This window comes from Miscanthus floridulus, chromosome 16 (assembly GCF_019320115.1).
Source record: "Miscanthus floridulus cultivar M001 chromosome 16, ASM1932011v1, whole genome shotgun sequence".
NCBI lineage: Eukaryota > Viridiplantae > Streptophyta > Magnoliopsida > Poales > Poaceae > Miscanthus > Miscanthus floridulus.
The window spans coordinates 95,547,097-95,565,356 of NC_089595.1; the positions used below are offsets into that span (position 1 = coordinate 95,547,097).

At 48.0% G+C, this 18,260-nt stretch overlaps 1 protein-coding gene, 1 long non-coding RNA gene and 1 pseudogene across 2 annotated transcripts; 1 reads left to right on the forward strand and 2 right to left on the reverse strand.

The window, feature by feature from the left end:
* The first annotated feature begins 1,071 nt into the window (after window positions 1-1,071).
* LOC136511059 (non-specific lipid-transfer protein 2-like) lies at window positions 1,072-1,701 on the forward strand. The gene has a single exon (XM_066505287.1). It carries the CDS (start codon window positions 1,072-1,074, stop codon window positions 1,699-1,701), a length of 630 nt encoding a protein of 209 aa, XP_066361384.1.
* A 4,028-nt stretch (window positions 1,702-5,729) lies between these two features.
* LOC136510071 (uncharacterized) lies at window positions 5,730-6,518 on the reverse strand. The gene is made up of 2 exons (XR_010772608.1): window positions 6,121-6,518; window positions 5,730-6,025 (listed from the first exon to the last, which is right to left on the reverse strand). It is a non-coding gene; the product is annotated as an uncharacterized lncRNA (long non-coding RNA).
* Window positions 6,519-6,949: 431 nt separating this feature from the next.
* LOC136511657 (leucine-rich repeat receptor protein kinase HPCA1-like) lies at window positions 6,950-13,037 on the reverse strand (annotated as a pseudogene).
* Between the last annotated feature and the right edge of the window lie 5,223 nt (window positions 13,038-18,260).

The following is an 18,260-nucleotide window of genomic DNA, read 5'->3' on the forward strand; positions in this document are numbered from 1 at the left end:
TTCTCTTTTTTTTCTTTGTACGGAGAGCCTTGCTCACTAGGCGACAGCTAGCAATACTCGGTAGGACCGTAGCTGTTAGGGCTCAGCCGCTCAGGACGTGTTTGATGAGAAAGATCGTGTGCTCCCATAGCCTTTGGTCCTCCCGTGCTCCCATTAAAAAAAACATAAAAAATGCTTAAAAAATCTCTACAACTAAACATTCTTAAGGGAATCGGTGACCCGGCTTCACTCGCCTCCTTAACCACCTCCAAGTAGCAGTGCCCATATGGAGCCTCCATAAATTTTTAGGTAAAATTCTATAGTGTAGAGAGGCTGAGACTTAAGATCGAACAACAGTATTGTTCAGCTCCTCCTGAAATATTTTTTTGGTCCGCCACTGAGCTTGTCAATCCAAAGTTGATAGCAGCTTGTCATTTCATGTTTGCCATTGCGCCGGCAGCATCACCTCGCTTGTCGTAGCATCACTCAGGCCTTGTTTAAAGGATTAAGTCCACTTTTGGTCCATCAACTATTGTGTTGGTCTAATTTTAACCCTCAACTACAAAATCGTCTAGTACTGGTACCCCAACTGTCAAAACTGTTCACTTTTAGCACCTGGCGCGGGAGCAAGACTGTTTTGACCGACGTTAAGCGGTTTTGACCACGCGTGGGAGCAGGCCGGCCCAGGAGGGTAGGCCCAGGGCGCGCTGCGTATTTTGCATAAGAGACCCTGGATTTTCATAAAACTAACCTTCACTCCATACTACTATTCACATGAGTCATAACATTTGTATTTAGCACCTATAAAAATCTCGTCTTCACCTTTCTCAGTCCCTGGGCGGCTCCAGAGCAGAGCATGCCACAGGGGGCGACGGCCGGCGGCCAATCCGGCCTAGAGGAGGCTCACCGACGGCGAGGGAGGGAGGCGCGAGGAGCGCACAGCCCACGCGCTAGGTCTGGAAGGCCACTAGTGCGTAGTTGGGGTAGCGGTGGGGGCAGAGCATGGCTGCCCACGCAAGCAGCAGCACAGCGCGCGCCCACACACACACTCCCAGTCACCCTAGGCACACAAGAGGACTCGAGGCCGTCGACATGGCTCGCAGCGTGCAGCTTGCTATGACGATCGCCGTCGTGGCCGCGGTGCTACTGGCAGCGGCGACGACCTCGGAGGCCGCCGTCACGTGCGGGCAGGTGAACTCCGCCATTGGCCCCTGCCTCGCCTACGCCCGCGGCTCGGGCAACAGCCCCTCGGTGGCCTGCTGCAGCGGCGTGAGGAGCCTCAACTCTGCCGCCCGCAACACCGCCAACAAGCGTGCCGCCTGCAACTGCCTCAAGAGCGTCGCCGGACGTGTCAACGGCCTCAACGCCGGCAACGTCGCCAGCATCCCCTACACCATCAGCGCCTCCATCAACTTGTTTTTGCAAGTCCCTGGCGACTCTAGAGTAGAGCACGCACAGCAGGGCGCGGGCGATGGCGCGGCTGTGTTCCGGCGTACAAAAGGTGAAGTGGTGCGAGCAGTCAGGCGAGCGAGGGATAGGGACTCACCAAGGTTTGAACGTAGGCGGCGGTTATCTTGGATAAGGTCGGGGCGGTGCCGGCCACGTGCGCGGCGGAGGTGTGCAGAGACGGTGACGAAAATGCACGCGGCGGCGAGGGCATCGGGCTCGGTTCCAACTCAACGGCGTAAGTGCGCAGGGGACGGAGGGAGCTTGGCAAGGTGAAAGCTCTAGTTTGGTTTTGGTTAATTGATGAAACCCTAAGTGCTAACCTAGTTTATCAAGATGATTATGAGATAGGTAGCACTACTCCAAGTGATGAAGCAATGACGAAGATCATGACAATGGTGATAGCATGGTGATGATCAAATGCTTGAACTTGGAAAAGAAGAAAGAGAAAAACAAAAGGCTCAAGGCAAAGGTATAAAATGTAGGAGCCATTTTGTTTTAGTGATCAAGACACTTAGTGAGTGTGATCACATTTAGGATAGATAGCCGTACTATTAAGAGGAGTGAAACTCGTATCGGAATGCGGTTATCAAAGTGCCACTAGATGCTCTAACTCATTGCATATGCATTTAGGATCTAATGGAGTGCTAACACCCTTGAAAATATTTGTGAAAATATGCTAACACATGTGCACAAGGTGTTTGCAGGGTTGAGATGGGTTTGGGTCCCTCTCTCCCTCCCGCCGAGCTTGCGAGGCGGGATTCGGCGCTTTTGGAAAAATGAAATGTCTATTTTCTATTGCGCCGGATGCAAAATTCTTGGTGGTTGGCACATTTGAGCAAGGGTGAAGAAGTTAGAGTTGAAGTGGAGTTGGACGAAATGATGCTGGCGTCGGTCTACTGACCGGACGCTGGGTCACTCAGCGACCGAACGCTGAAAGGCTGCGTCCGGTCGAGCTGTCAGACGGCACAGTGGCTAGGGTTGAGCACCGGACGCTGGCTGCGTCCGGTCAAGGTGGACCGGACGCGTCCGGTCGAAAAAACATGCCTCAGGGAGCTTACTGGAAACGACCGGACGCTGGGGCTTCAGCGTCCGGTCAGTTTAATCGGACGCGTCCGGTCATGCTCGGGAGCTTACTGTAAACGACCGGACGCAGGGGCTTCAGCGTCCGGTCAGTTCGAAGAAGCAGCGTCCGGTCAAGGCTGATGACCGTTGAATCTGGACACGTGGCTGACATCGAGCGACCGGACGCTGAGGGCCAGCGTCCGGTCAGTCTGACCGGAGCGTCCGGTCAGAGCGTGTTTTTCCCAGTGAAGGGGTACAACGGCTCTTTTTGATGGGGGCTCTATTTATAGCCCCATGGCCGGCTCAAGGGATAACTCTTGCACATTTTCATTGACATAGCAACCTTGTGAGCTGAGCCAAAGCCCTCCCACTCATCTCCATCATTGATCCATCATCATTGTGAGATTGGGAGAGAATCCAAGTGCATTGCTTGAGTGATTGCATCTAGAGGCACTTGGTATTCGTGTTGCGCTGCGGATTTCGCTTGTTTCTCTTGGTGGTTGCCACCACCTAGACGGTTGGAGCAGCGGTGAAGGATCGGCACGAGTTGGTGATTGTTCGTGGCCGCCTTCGGTGATTGTGAGGGGAGTTGTACCTTCCCCGGCGGAGCGCCGAAAGGTAACTCTAGTAAATTGCTCGTGTCATTGAGTTACCTCACTTGTGGGTCGGTTCTTGCGGTGTCCAATCGTGTGGACGAGGTTTGTGAAACACCTCTTAGCCGCCGAACCACCAAGTGTTGGTCGACACAACGGGGACGTAGCGTGTTGGCAAGCACGTGAACCTCGGGAGAAAATCGATTGTCTCTCTTCTTTGTCATTCTCCCGGTGATTGGCTATATATTCATCTTGTGATTGATTCATCCCCTACACGTCGGTATAATCACTCTACTCACTCATTTACATTCTTGCAAACTAGTTGATACAAGCTCTTTAGTGTAATTAGAATTGAAAGCTTGCTTTATTATTTACATTCATCTAGTTGAGCTCTTTAGAGTAGCAAGGTTGAGAGCTCTTAGTGAGTAATTACATAGCTAGTTTGTGTGCCTAAGTATTCATTGCAACTAGAATTGTTGGATAGGTGGCTTGCAACCCTTGTAGAGCTAGAGCAAATTTGCATTACGCTATTTGTCATACTAATCAAATTGCTCTAGTTGATTTGTAGATTTTTAAATAGGCTATTCACCCCCCCTCTAGCCATATTAGGACCTTTCACAAGGCCAGCAGTCCTTCGAGTTCCGGGCGGCAGGGTTTGGTTGGGGCTGTCCACGCGAGCGCCTAGTACGGTGGCCATGTCGGGCTGCAGCAAGCTTCGTGCGCTCACGCTGGTCGACTGATTCTCACTACGGTCTTCTCTAGGGTCTAGATAGGAACCTGAGGTAAGGGGTGTACGAGATGAATTGAGGAGAGATAGATTGGGCACGATGCAATTTTAGAAAGGGATGGCGCTGGTGCTGGCGTACCGCAACAGCTTCGTGGTGCTCTTCACGGGTGACCGGGACATGCAGAAAGGTGGCGCACCTGCTTGGCGACGACCATGGTGCTCAACAGCGTGTAGCCGGTGATCTCCGGGGTGGCCATCGACGGACGATTGGCAGGCGCTGGTCGCCTACATCAACCTCGGCTGCTACTATGCCGGTGCAGTTCGGTTGAGTCGATGACGCGTGGGCCCCACATTGGACAAAATCGCTTTCACGTTGGACAAAACAGCTTCACCCGAGCCCATGTGATAAAAGTGAACTGGTTTTGATAGTTGGGGTACTAGCTATTAGACGGTTTTATAGTTGAGGGTCAAAATTAGACCAACATGATAGTTGAGGGGCCAAAAGTAGACTTAATCATTGTTTAAATCTAGGAGTAAAGTTTTAGAGTGTCACATCATGTGTCATATGAGGATGTCGCATGGGGTGTTCGGATACTAATAAAAAAACAAATTACAAAATCCATCAATAATCCGTAAGACAAATTTATTAAGCCTAACTAATCTGTCATTAGCGCATGTGTGTACTGTAGCACAACATTGTCAAATCATGAACTAATTAGGCTTAAAAGATTCGTCTCACAAATTAGTCACAAATTGTATAATTAGTTATTTTTTAGTCTATATTTAATACTACATGTATGTGTCCAAACATTCGATGAATAGAAAGTAAACTTTAGAGGAACTAAACAATGACTGAGTCCAACGTGGTCGTTCTCCGGTGGTGGCTGGTCGAAGGGGACCGGGATGAGGATGAGGAGGCGGCTTGTCGGGTATCGATATCAGGGATACCCAAATCAAGGAAATTAGCGCCCACGCTGGCTTTTTCGGATGGCTCAAGACATATTAAAAGGTCTCGCCCAACCCCAAGGTCGCGGGCTCCGTCTCGCCCGACCCTAAGGACGTGGGTTCCATCTCGCCCAAGGCCGCAGGCTCCGTCTCGCTCGATCTCGAGGCCACAGGCTCCGTCTTGCCCGACCTCGAGGCCACGGGCTCCGTCTCGCCCGACCCCTTGGGTGCGGGCTCTATCTCGCCCGACCCCAAGGACGTGGTTTTCGTCTCGCCCAAGGTCGCGAGCTCCGTCTCGTCCGACCTCAAGGACGCGGGTTCCGTCTCGTCCGATGGGGACCCATACCGCCGCCAACCACTCCAGGTCCAAGCGTATGGGCCTGGGTCAAAACTCTGACGCCAGGGAAGAGGTTGGCATGCCTCGATATAACCTGTGGCCATGACGGGCCATACCTGAGGATTCACATCAAGAACAGTGTCGGACGTGCCGGTGTTGTTCTGCTTAATCCTCGTACAGATGCTGACAGGCGTGTCAGTTCACCACGACGTCCGCCGGGACGGAGTGGAACGCCATGACCGGCAGATGACGCCTGCGCATGGCGCTAGTGACGAACAGGGCCGTGACATGGAGCCGTCCCTGTTAACATCTACAGGATCAAGCGGGACCCGCATAAAGGAGAAGAAGGACCCGACAACCCTGAAAGCCTTCTTCTCTCTCGTTCTTCTCCTTTTTCTACTCTATAACCCGCGCTTTCCCTTCGCCTATAAAAGGGGAAGCAAGGGCGCCCCATGAAAGAAGAGATCGGGGATCTTGACACAATAGCACGACACGAGCACACGGCTGAGCGGCAAACGAGCTCTCAGCACCCGTTCACACCTTCCACCAGAGATTTGGGATCCTCTCCCTCTCTCGCCTGTTTGTAACCCCTACTGCAAACCAAGTATCGGTAACACAAGCAGCAGCGAACTGGACGTAGGGACGTTCCGCCCAAACCAGTATAAATCCTTGTGTCCTCCAAACACACCATGCGAGTCAGACATGTAAATACAAATTTACGCGTCGGTGCTCCGAAAACACCGACACGGCTGCACATGCTGATGCCCCGTAGCCGCCCGCCGCCCGCTGCATGCCGATGGACGGGAAGTAGAAGAAGCTGCCGATCTGGTCCTTGGCTGCCACTTGTACGTGAAGTTGGTGTTGGGCAAGATCGGGCACTGCGTGCCTGGTATCCCGTCCATCCACGAGTTCTTCCTGTGCTGCATCCCGTTCCTGCACGCGTCGTGTAATGCCATGTCAGTTTCAGTTGGTATCGAAATGAAATGCATGCATGCATGCACTTGTTTTTTTTTTTGTGTTGCACGGACCACGTGAAGAGGAGCAGTTGGTCGAGCTGGGTGAAGACGTTGACGACGATGTTGGCACGCCCAGCAGGGACTTGGTCCCGTACGTCACCTTCCACTCGAAGAACAGGTACGGGTCCTCGGCCCGCGTCCACCAAGGCCAGCGCCGACAGCACCAGCAGCACGCCGGCGGCAACGCGCGTCGTCGTCGCCATGTCTCTCCTCGCCAGCTCCACCCGAGCACGTACGTGCCTACCAATGGATCAGCAGCTACTAGCTCTCGCGCGCGGCGGCCGGGCCGGATCGGAGGGGGCGCTAGCTCGATCACTAGTGTGGTGGTGCTCTCTTGAAGGATGTACGAGGAGTTTGTTGCGGTGAGATAGAGCTATTCTACGAGGAGGCCATGGAAGACGTCCCGGGTGGTGGTAGGGGTCAGGTGGAGGCCGGTGGATAACCGGGGAGGCTTCGGATTGACGAAGGGACGCCGGGGCGGGGCTTTAAAAGCGCCAACGGGCGGTGCTCGTTTACGACGACGCATGCTGGCCATGCCCCGAAGTGGCAGGTCGCGCGCGCGGCGCGGGCGGATTCGTCGCGCATCCGCCCGTTCGCCACCGCGTCCTGGCCCTCCCATTTTCTTTTCTGTTTCGTTATTGCCGTTGCCGGAGAGCGAGACGAGCTGGACGCCAGCAAATCTTCCATGGATCATCCAGGGGAAAACGGTAAAGGGAGTCCCTTTGCCACACTAACCTGCTGTGAAGTACAGTGAGTACGTTCGCCAATCTTTCATGAAGCCAAACTCTAATTTAGCAATTTGGACCGCAAAAAATCACTGAGAAATTTCTGACAGTTAAGGAAAATGTGACTTCTTCTGTAATGTAATAAAAGAACCAAAAAATCAGAACAACTTATGTTGTCAAATTTCTAGGCATGTACAGTTGTCGATCGTATCAACATGATAGATTGGAAGTAGCATGGTAAAATTAAGCTCGAGAAACCAACGAATATACACGTGACATACAAAATTATACAAATCTACAATGCATCTCACAACCTACTTATGCAACTGAAAAAGGGAAGTCTGAAACTGGAAGTCTACTACTTGGGCTTGACCTCGAAGTACGGCATGTAGTCCGACGCGTTGTCCCCGTAGGAGCCTCTCGTGATCTCGGTGTCGCTGTACGGGTGCGCCCGCGCGCCGGCGCCCGCGCCGTCGAACTCGTTGGCGGACGAGCCGGCGGAGCTGGCGACCTCGTTCTGCAGCATGGCCTCGATCTCCTTCACCACCTCGCCCATGGCCGGCCGCGCCGCCGCCGACTCGTCCACGCACCGCATCGCCAGCTGCACGAACCGCCGGAACCCCGCGGTGCGCGCGTTGTCCCGGACCGCCGGGTCGAGGAGGCCCCGCAGCCCGTAGTGGTCGCGGTCGTTGGGGTCGATGGCCAGCCTCACCTCGCGCACGATGTACTTGCCGCTCTCGATCGGCTGCCGCCCGCTCACCAGCTCCAGCATCACCACCCCGAAGCTGTACACGTCGCTCTTCTCCGATAGCTGCTGCGTCATGTAGTACTCCGGATCCAAGTAACCCTACACCATCGTCCACCAAATTCACCACATTGCTTACTTAAGTTTTTATGATATAGTTTTAACTGTTTATTAGAGGTTCCTAACTAGTAGTATGATGTTTTCACTGTGACTCACCAGCGTTCCTTTCACTTGAGTGGAGACGTGGCCCTTCTGGGTGTCCGCGACGAGCTTGGAGAGGCCGAAGTCGGCGACCTTGGCTTTGAGGTGGTCGTCGAGGAGGATATTGGTAGGACTTGACGTCCCGGTGGATTATAGGCGGGTCGGCGAGCTCGTGAAGGTAGGCGAGTCCCCTCGCTGACCCGAGCGCGATCCTGAGTCCTCTTCTTCCAGTCCAGGTACGTTCCTCTCACTGCATGGCCGTTCACGCGTACAGATTGATTGATTGAATGAACAATTGATGCTACGATTACAATTGAGATATGTAAAATTTGCGAATACTCATAATATGGGTGGTTTTGTCAATGTACCTAGCAGGTTCTCTCTCAGCGTCCCGTTGGAGACGTACTCATACACCAGCATCTGCTCCCCTTGTTCGTTAGCAGAAGCCTATCAGGCTCACCAGGTTCCTGTGATGAACCCTGGAGAGCAGCTCGATCTCGTTCTTGAACTCCACCACACCTTGCATTGATCCGCGCTCTGCTCTCTTTATGGCGACCCGCGTTCCATCAACGAGTGTTCCCTTATACACCTTTTAAATTTACCAGTTTTGATATTTGTGAGTTGCCTGAATATATTTTGAAGAATAGGCAGATTTACCTAAATTTTGATTTTTTTTATCCAATGGTTTAACTATTTGGGCAGGTCCTTATCTTTCAAAAAAAAAAAGAATTGTGCAGGTCCTCTTTAAGAAAGCCAAACAGTTTTTTTTTTTTGTGCTTAAAAAAAAACAGGTTTTTTGTTGGATACCTTTCCATAGCCTCCTGAGCCTATCTCATGGGTGTCTGAGAAATTGTTGGTGCAGTTCTTCAGTTCATTCAGAGAGAACAACCTTGCTCCTTTGAGCTGTGGAGCCCCTCCACTGTCTTTCTGAGAAACTCCCCATGAAGCTGTTATTTTGGAACAAAATTCAGTTCAGATCTGACGTTAGTATTATTCTTGTCACAGTTGGTTTGGGTTACTACTGTTTGCAAACTGTGACATGTCCTTGGTTAAACAAAACAACAACGAAAATCATGGTAACTTTCTAAAACCTTCTGCATTGAATCTCTCGCACAACACTGTCAGTAAACATAACAGGAACTGAAATGCACACAAGTTTTTAAGTCCTTACCGAAAGGGTCAGTTCGTCCCGTCGCTTCCTTAACCCTTCTTTTCTGTCGCAACGCAAATAATACCATGCCAATGAGGGCAATCACAAGAAGTCCACCGGCTACCGCAATTCCAGCGATAGCGCCAGTACTGATCTGTGATTTCTTACTACCACGAGAAGAAGCACCTGACAAAGAAAGTCACACAGTGAATTTCATACCACCATACTAGATGCTCCGCAAGAAAGCATCATACTGCTTGAGTACAGATTGGACTTTTTTATGGTAAAACTAAAGTACCTGCCAAAAGAGCGTACGGGTCTGCAATGAAGTAATAAGGTCCAAAATTTGCTGGTGGTTCGTAAGTGTGGTTGCTCAGATCAAAGCCTATCCGTATCAGATCCGGCACGCTGAAGGACACCCCAGTCGATGGGAAAAGCGCCACCTGAATCTGGAGGTAGTTGTCACTGTTGAAGTGGATGTCCGAGAGGAACACAGCGTCATCACGGAGAGATAACTGCGTCGTGAGGCTTGTCTCCAGCTGCTGAAAGGTGGCGCTGTTTGTCAGGTCCGTGAAGAACGGCGCTCTGAAGACCATCTTCCCGGCGTAGGGATAGGCGCAGCCGCAGTTTGCAGGATTCAGACTCTGGTCACTGGAACATGAAGCTGTAGAGGAACATTTGCTCAGGCTGGTGTTGTATGCTATCATGCTCTCCTGCTTGAGGCTGCAGAAGGATTTTAAATCTGGGTCCGCGCAGCCTGGATTCCCAACTAGCCTGTATTCAGGTTTGGCAAACAAGAAATGAAGTGTTTCTGAATTGTTTGGGTGGAGAAAAGAAGCAACTTTATGGCTCTTGGGCTGAGTGTTTCTTACACTAGAGTCTTCTTGTAGCTTGGGGTGACATTGGCAGCAAAGATACCGTTATTCATGAGATTAATAGTCTGAAGTTGGTTGCTGATGTTGCCCGTGATCTCAAGGGTTCCGTTGAACGCGTTATTGCTCAGTATACTGTTTGATCAGTGACGAAAAAAGGTTAGCATGATAAAGTTTTTCCCCCCTTGTGTGTACATATAAGTTGCCAGAACATTACACTTGCTGCAGCTGGGGCAACCTGAAGAGACCCTTGGGGACCACGCCAGAAAGTTGTCCAGAAGATATTGATCTGTGAGATCAGAAGATAACAAGGTGAGTTCAATATTGACATAACGATGGTGATTTAAGGAGCAAATAGTCTAAGATAACTCACACAGAGGTTAGAGATGTTAAAGTTGTGAACCAGTTTGGGGCTACTGAAACGGCAAAGGAGTTGTTGCTTAAATCCCTGGTTATGAAGCAACCAATTCATCAGTAATTATCCAGAAAATTGATATGATCCGACATAGCAGCATGGTATCACTACAGTTAGTTCCTTACACGACATTTAATTGGGTCATGCTGCTTAGATCTGGCAGTGATCCAGTGAGCTGGTTGCTGGCCAAGTTCCTGCAGAAGCTCACAGTTTTTAATTAAAAATGGTGGTTGGGTGCCAGGATTGTTGCTGATTGTTTAAGATCTTGGGCCACTTACAGCTCATTAAGATTCACCAAGTTGCTGATGTTAGGAGGAATCGCTCCCCGAAGACTGTTCCTATCTAGTCGGCTGTCAAAGATGCAAATCAAGTTAATAAGAGGAAAAATTATAATAAAACAATGTTTGTGGAAAATATTGAATTTCAATAGATTCTAAGATACTTACAGAACTTGGAGTGTTGAAACGCCCCCTAGCTCAGCTGGTATTGGACCAGTTAATTGATTGCTATCGAACAATCTAACAAAGGTACCAAGACAAGTTAGCAGGGCATGTTTTATTGATGTCATATGAACTATAAACTGAAAGTCTTGCGATCCCTTACATGTGAATCAGACTCATCTTGGAGTTGAAGAGACCTGCAAGTGTTCCAGATAACTGGTTCTTGTTGAAATGACTGTTCATATATCAGAAATTATAAGTATTTAAAGCAAACGAAACAATGGTATGGATACATTTTGATCTCGCTTAATTGATCAAAAGCACAAAATAAGATTGGCATCACTTACAAGTGCTTCGTGTGGGTAAGTTGGTCAAGCCCTGGTGTCGTCGCTGTTGAGATTGGGATAGGTCCAGTGAGCTGATTATCAGCCAGGTCCAACCAGAAGAGATTTGAGAGTAAACCAAGCGAGGCAGGTATTATGCCTGTAAACTTGTTTGAATTCAGCGCCCTAAAGAGAATGTGCGACAAAACCAGTTAACTCTGCATGCCAGATCATAAGGAGTGACAGACTGAATTTTTTTTCTCTGAATCATTCATCAGAATAAGCAGGCTAGTAATTACAGGAATGTGAGCTGCTGCAGGTTGCCGAGTTCCTGTGGAATGCTTCCTGTGAAGCTACAGCCTGCCAGGATCCTGACAAGTATAGTTCAATTAAGCTTTGGTGATTTTGTGTGTCGGTTAAGGAAAAGTAGGATCGACAATGAAGAGTAATGTAGCGCATACAGTGTAGTTAGCTGTGCAAGGTTCCCGATTGTAGCAGGCATTGGACCATTGAGACCGAGGTTGAAGGAAACATCCCTGCAAGTACTTATGTTGTGAGATAGACCACCCTTTCCTCTCGGAGAAACTTAGCATATCATTTTTTTTAGAATACGTCTGTTGACGTGTGTTTCATTAAGATGGGATTAACATATCATTTCTGTCGCATTATTACAGACTTTATAGTACGTTCGTGTATATCTTGTTTCATGTTTGGTAACCTATCCTTATGAACAAAAGAACCTAGAGACTAGCTAATCCATGGTAATGATACTTTACTAGATTATTATTAGTCACAACCTACAATCTGCCAAACTTGAATTGGTCAGCCTCAGCCCTCAGCTCGACAGGTGAAGCCTGAACAAAGCAGAGTTTGCAAGGTAGCTACAAGCCTAGATGCAAAAGTATTCAGCGCTCTGACCAATTCAAAATCTTTCTACCCTGAATCGTCTGAAACACAGAAACGCAACAGCATCGTCCAACCTCACGTCGGGTAAAGCCATCGTGCCTTGCAGCCGGTGTGATTTGGAAGAGGTGAGAGGTGACTTACAGGTAGACGAGCTCGGTGAGCTGTCCGATGCTGTCGCTGAGCGTGCCCTGGATGTTGACACTTGACAGCCGCCTGCAAACAAAGCACGCACGGACCATGAGTTAAGACCCATTCAGTCAGGTGGCTTACTCGCATGGCAATTGGCAACACGCAGTGGATCAAATCGATGGGCAAACAAAGGAACGAAGCAAAGCTGCGCGGCGGCACGGCCATGGCATATTGCCTATTGGCCTGCCTTGGCAGTTGGCACTCACAGCGATGTGACCCTGCCGTTGTTGCACATGACGCCGTCCCAACCCCCGTCGCAGGGGTCGCTCGCCGAGGACCAGCTCGACGGGGCGTTCGTCCATTGGCTCTTGAGCGCGTTGAGAGCAGAACCTGCGAAAACAAGCCTTTTCAGTTCAGACTTCAGAAGAAACAGCAGCAGGGAGAGGTTGGTAAGAGGCTAAGCGCAGACACCAATTTTGGATCAAAATCGTCCTGTCTGGTTTCTAGTTTCTTGGCTGGCATCATCTTAATTCCCTCGTAAATAAAACCCGATGAAAACGGAAATGGACGGACGGATGAACCAACAGGCCGATACAAGGAGGCAAGGAGCAGAGTTGACCGCCGTACTAACCATCTTGAGCGTTGATGGCGCAGAAGCCTGCAGGAACGGTCGCCGCCAGCACCACCAACGCCAGCAGCAGCGTCGGCGTGGCCCGCCGCCGCGTGGCCTCCTCCATCCTGCTAACCACCGACGGCGGGTGATGAGATGCACGTCCGCCGGAGCACCCTCCTCAATTCTGTCTGGCCGGGGAGACGACTCTTGTTCTTCTTCTTCTCTCTCTGCCGTGGCAAGACTAGCTACGAAACGGAGGAAGAGAGGCTGTGCTTCGCAGGTCGCAACTTGTACTAATGCTCCCTCCCCTCCGCAAGTCCACGCGAGCGAGCGAGCCGCGCTGTGATTCATCAATTTGAGCCGGCGGGGCCCCCCAGCGCGCGCGGCTTGTGCGGAGTGCGGAGGGAAAGGGCCAAGCAAATGGCGGACGCGCGACGCGAGCCCATGCGTTCAGAACTCCGGATGATGATTAAGGATGTGGCCATGTTGCGCTTGCGCGGCTGGCCACCGGTCAAAGGGGGATGTTAGGAAATTCGACGCAGTCGGGAAAGCCCAATTAACGCTGATGCCAGCATGTTTCTCCTTTTGTTTATGTTATTAAGCCTTGCTCGGCGACGACTGTTGGTGGCAGGTAGCTTTCGCAGCCGAACCGGGCTTAGTTTCGACTAGGTTCGTGTCCGTATGTTAGCGCCGTGGGATAGCTAATATTTTATGTTAAAACATACGAATCACACGATAAGATAATAATATTGTAAAATTAAATATCAATGTTAAAGTGACATTTAATCCAAAAAATAAAATTTATGAAATTAATATAATCACGTAGAGCGCGGCATCGCAGGCTCACAAATCTTATTGTATAGACCTTTCTATGATACGGCTAAGATAATGTTTTATATCGGCAGGAATAAATTTCCGTTATCCATTTCTTTCATGCACTAATAAATGCACGAATAAGTTCCGCCGCATCTCCATACCATCCTGTACACAGGGTAGAGTATATATGTAAATATTAGTGTCCACCGCATGGGTAATACTGCGTGTCTTGAAAAATCTCTCTCAAAACCTTAAAACAAAGTATGTTGTACTCACCGTATAAATATGTGTGGCTTTATCTATTTCACGCAGACATATACTGTAAAATAGGGTATCCACTTAAGTGTTTATCTCAAGATTCAGCATCAGCAATAAATAAAAATAGTTAAATCATAGATGATATTATTATTACAAGCGACGATGACTCTAAGTCAGTTGAGTGGCCGTGTGTTGCAACGAGATAAATAATACCACCAAACGTCTAGTAGCCAATCCAAAATTAAGATGTGACAAATCTATTTTGCATGTCCCAAATTTAACAGCTTGTTCAAATTCATCTGACCTCCAAACAAAACATGTTGGTAGTCAAACGGATTCGTTTCGACAAGATCTACATAACCACGGTCTCTGATCGTCCATACGACTTATGGTTCAAAAAGTTATTTTTTTCTTCTCTTTACTCTACTCAGCCAGCATATTATTTTTTTTATAAATTCTAGGGTATTACAGCGCCAAAGTAAGAAAAACCTGATTTTGGCATTCAGAACTAATGCCAAGATGATACATGTTTTGTGCCTGATATAGTCCATATTAAACTACCAGATAGTACATAGAATCTATCAGGCAATATTTTTTTCTACCATCGGTCTACTTTATTTTTCCGAAGTTCAGAGGAAACAAATTATTTCCATAGCGTGCAACTATTATATGTTAGGACTTCAATTTATTTTTATCGTTCATGTTATTTTCCAAACAAAAAAAGTTGTAGTAGATGCAAGTCATATTATGTAAACATATAGTCATAAACCATTTTCTATTAGAATATCACGGTTATCACCCCCAACGCCAACATATCACCCCGACACTGGATAGCTTTTTTCAATCTATAAATTGTATACTTATATTGAGCAAATTAATTCTATAACAAGATGTGCCATCAAAATGTCAGAATGGGATACGTGGCAACTGATGCATAGGACAAAAAGAATACCTAGACAATTCCACAAGCAGTACATGAGGCAAACAGGCCTGGAGGCATCTGGGAGGAAGAACGGACCATCTCCCCCCTTCACTTGGCATGCGGCACCATTCAGAGTTTGAGATTTCAGAGGCCTTTGCATTGTTGCCTCGGTAATCCACCATTACACTTCAAGACCTCCATACGATCAATCCGCCTGTGCGCCGCTGATCAATACACTATAAAGGCAAATACAACAAAATTTCAAGTACAGTAATATATTGTGACTGCTGTTGGAGAGAATTTAAATTAGCTATTTTTAACGCTCTTCTAAAACAGCAACAAAGATGGTCAAATGACCCAAGGACCATCTATTGTATTCGACAACGAAACTTCTTCTGAACCACCCATGTGCCTTCTGCCTTGAACCCGACCATGAAGATGAACAGTACTGTTTCACCGAATCATGAACAGTAGGAAGGGTGGGGACACCTGGATTGAAACATAGGCGGTGCACAATCCATTGATGTTGCATCTCCACTATAGCGGCGAGGAGGAAGTCAAGCCCGGCGGCTTTGAGGACGAGGAAGCGGGTCGGCACGGACAAGGCGACGGCGTGTGCGACAAGCAACGTCGAGGACGAGTGGCGAGGAGGTGAGGGCGGCGCGCAAGGGCAAGTGCGAGGGCACTGCACACGAGGGTGAGGACGTGCGGTGTGCATAGGGAGGACGGTTGCTTAACTGGCAGTGTGAGATGATCGTCGCGTGATGTAATCCTTGCATGATTCCTAAGGGCGTTGATGGCAGGATTGACCGGATCAATCAATCAATCAAAATAGTAGTTTCCTTCTTGATCTTGCATGCACACGATTGGCTCACACGCATGCAAGGCAATGAACTTCGGTACTTTTGCATGAGATCTTGCCCGTGATTGTCGTGCGATGGAGGGAGACTAGATCGCAAGGAGGTAGACCGACGAGGCAAGGCTGCGGGAACGCAGCAGGCAGGACTATGGGCCCACGTTGGAATGTCGCACCAAAACGTATCCACGCTTTGTTCTTTTTAGTTGTGGGAGATTATGCTGCACTACAACTTAAGGAAGCTCAACCGTAACTGCAAAATCAGATTGCATTTAAACCCTATACATATATCATAGTCCTAGACACCAAACGATGAACTCCTAATTTCTAAGAATGCATCCCAATCATATTCCCATCTTGGTATTTGGTCACTGCTAGAACAGCGCCCTTTAAATATAAGCTGCTCAAACTTTTTGGTGAGTACAGCTCTATAAGACATAAGAGCTGATGAACTGAATCACATAGCCCTTAAGATATGATTACTGTCGGCACGAAAATGTGTCAACACACAGCAAGCCGGAAGGATCTGCTTGATGGAGCAAGGCTGGAGATCCGCTTGGCTTCAACGCAGGACCAGTCGACCCTGCGAATTCCTCCCGAGGGCGTGCCAGTCAATTTGACCTGTAATTGATAAGGAGAGAGAGTTTATCAGTAATTTAAGGTGGAACATGCCGGTTTTGCCTAGATAGTTCCAAGTGTGCCGCTTCAGGACCAGCCAGACGGGAAAATCGACTAAATAGCCGATATGAGCAGAAATTGACTGTAAAGCTCGTGGGCCGTGATTGATTTTACAGTAACGAATACAATGCACCTAGATATAAGTAACATCATCAGCTAGATAAATATAATCGGTGTAAAGCATTGAGCCAATAAGTTTAACGAGAAAGGATATAACATGCGAACAAATCGACTGTCTAGTACAAATTGATCCACAAACGCTCTGAATCTAATATGTTACCATCAACAGTGAGGTTCGACTAGATCGATGCAGCTATGATAATAACAACAAACTAAAGCCAAAGAATCCATAAAACCACCTATACATCGACAGGTTTCTGAAAGACATGCTATATGTGTGAACGCGCATGCAAATCGGCTGAAATAGCCGATTTAGGTAGAAAAGAGATTACAGCATGAGAACAATCGACTATTCAATATGAACAGATCTATAAACTCATCAGACCTAACATGTTATCTTTAACAGTGGGGTTCGACCGGATCGATGGCAGCCATGATAAAGACAACAAATCAAATCTATAAAATAATCAGATCTATTCACATTTAACAGAATCATGAAGACACACTGTAAGCGTTAAAATACAGGCGATCGGCTATTTAGCCGATGCAGGCATAGCAAACAGTCAAAGTCACGCCTGGTCGAAAGCAAATCTACTAGCTAGCATCCTCCGATCTAAAGTACTAACAGTGGAGATCGACCGAATCGTTACATCCATAATAGCGAGCTATAGACCACATTCAGCTAGCTAGTAAACATTCTCAAGATTAGACATGCCTTGACCGCATACTATGCATGAACAAGATCGAAGTAAAACAATCAATGAAGCATAATCCGTCGTTTGAAGTAAGGGCCATCGCGATGTAACACAATAAACGAGGGACTAAAAGGATGTGAGGCCGATCTAGATCGATCTCGATCGGGTAGGTTGATATTGCTGAAACTAATGACAATAAGAACATCAGCAAGATCGATAACTTAATTAATCTAGCCGAAGGATGCCACCCTTAGGTAGAGCCGATAACTTGACCTTGATCTAATTCGAGCAGTGGAGGTCGAACTTAACCGATGCATCCGTACTTGAACTAAATAATAATCAATAACTAGCTTATACTAGAGCTCGCAAGAGGTCGGCTGAACCGATGCAGCCTTACAAATAGAAGTATAAGCCATGATGGTACTTACAGATAAGCCGGAGGTCGGTCGGACCGATGCAGCCCTGCTTGTTGAAGAACTCGCCGAGATCTACAGTACTCCTACTCCTAAGGGATGGCGTAAAGCCAAAAAAAATAATTAGTATTGATTGATTGGATCCCTTGATACATTGGTCGGGGGCTTATATTTATACCTTGGGCTATGGACGTACAAAACTTGCCTCAAAAGAAAATATCTAAACAAAAGGAAATATTAAATTATACGGACTCTAGCTTCCCCTTTTGTAGAATCCTCGTCGAATTTGCTCGATATGTTCCCTTTCTTGTTCGGTTCAACCGGCAAAAGATGTAGTATACATTACTTTGCCGAGCACATATATGAATATACAACTTAGCATGCCACGGATATGTACGTACATGCATGATACCTATCCTTGCTCCTTAAAAATAGTATTTTCCTTTCCTTTTCTTGTACGTATATGATGTATATCTTGCATAGTTCTCCATGCGCACATCCCAGCGGCCAAGACTCTTCTGCAGTCCAATCGAATTATCCAATCCTGGTTGTCTTCCTTTTTCTTACGTGAATCTTCTCATATATTAACTAAACCGAACAGATGCGGCCAAATATATTAATTGGCCATACTTGCATGAGTACCCATAATGGCCAAACATGAAAGTCTACTGATCATGTATGCATGTATATCTCTTTGGTTTTAATCTTGCTGGCACCTCTTGATATTCTCTCATATTCACGTGATGCACGCCTGTGTTGTTGAGCTCTTCTTGAACCTGCCTCGCGTCGCGTTAATCAAGGGAACCCGAACATCTTGCATGCATGTGTGTCCAACTTGTCATCTAGCAAATATTTTAATATTCCTTAATCGAGAT

Excerpts from the sequence above, each read along its gene's own strand:
- LOC136511059 (XM_066505287.1), top strand. The coding sequence starts at position 1,072 with ATGGCTCGCAGCGTGCAGCTTGCTATGACGATCGCCGTCGTGGCCGCG.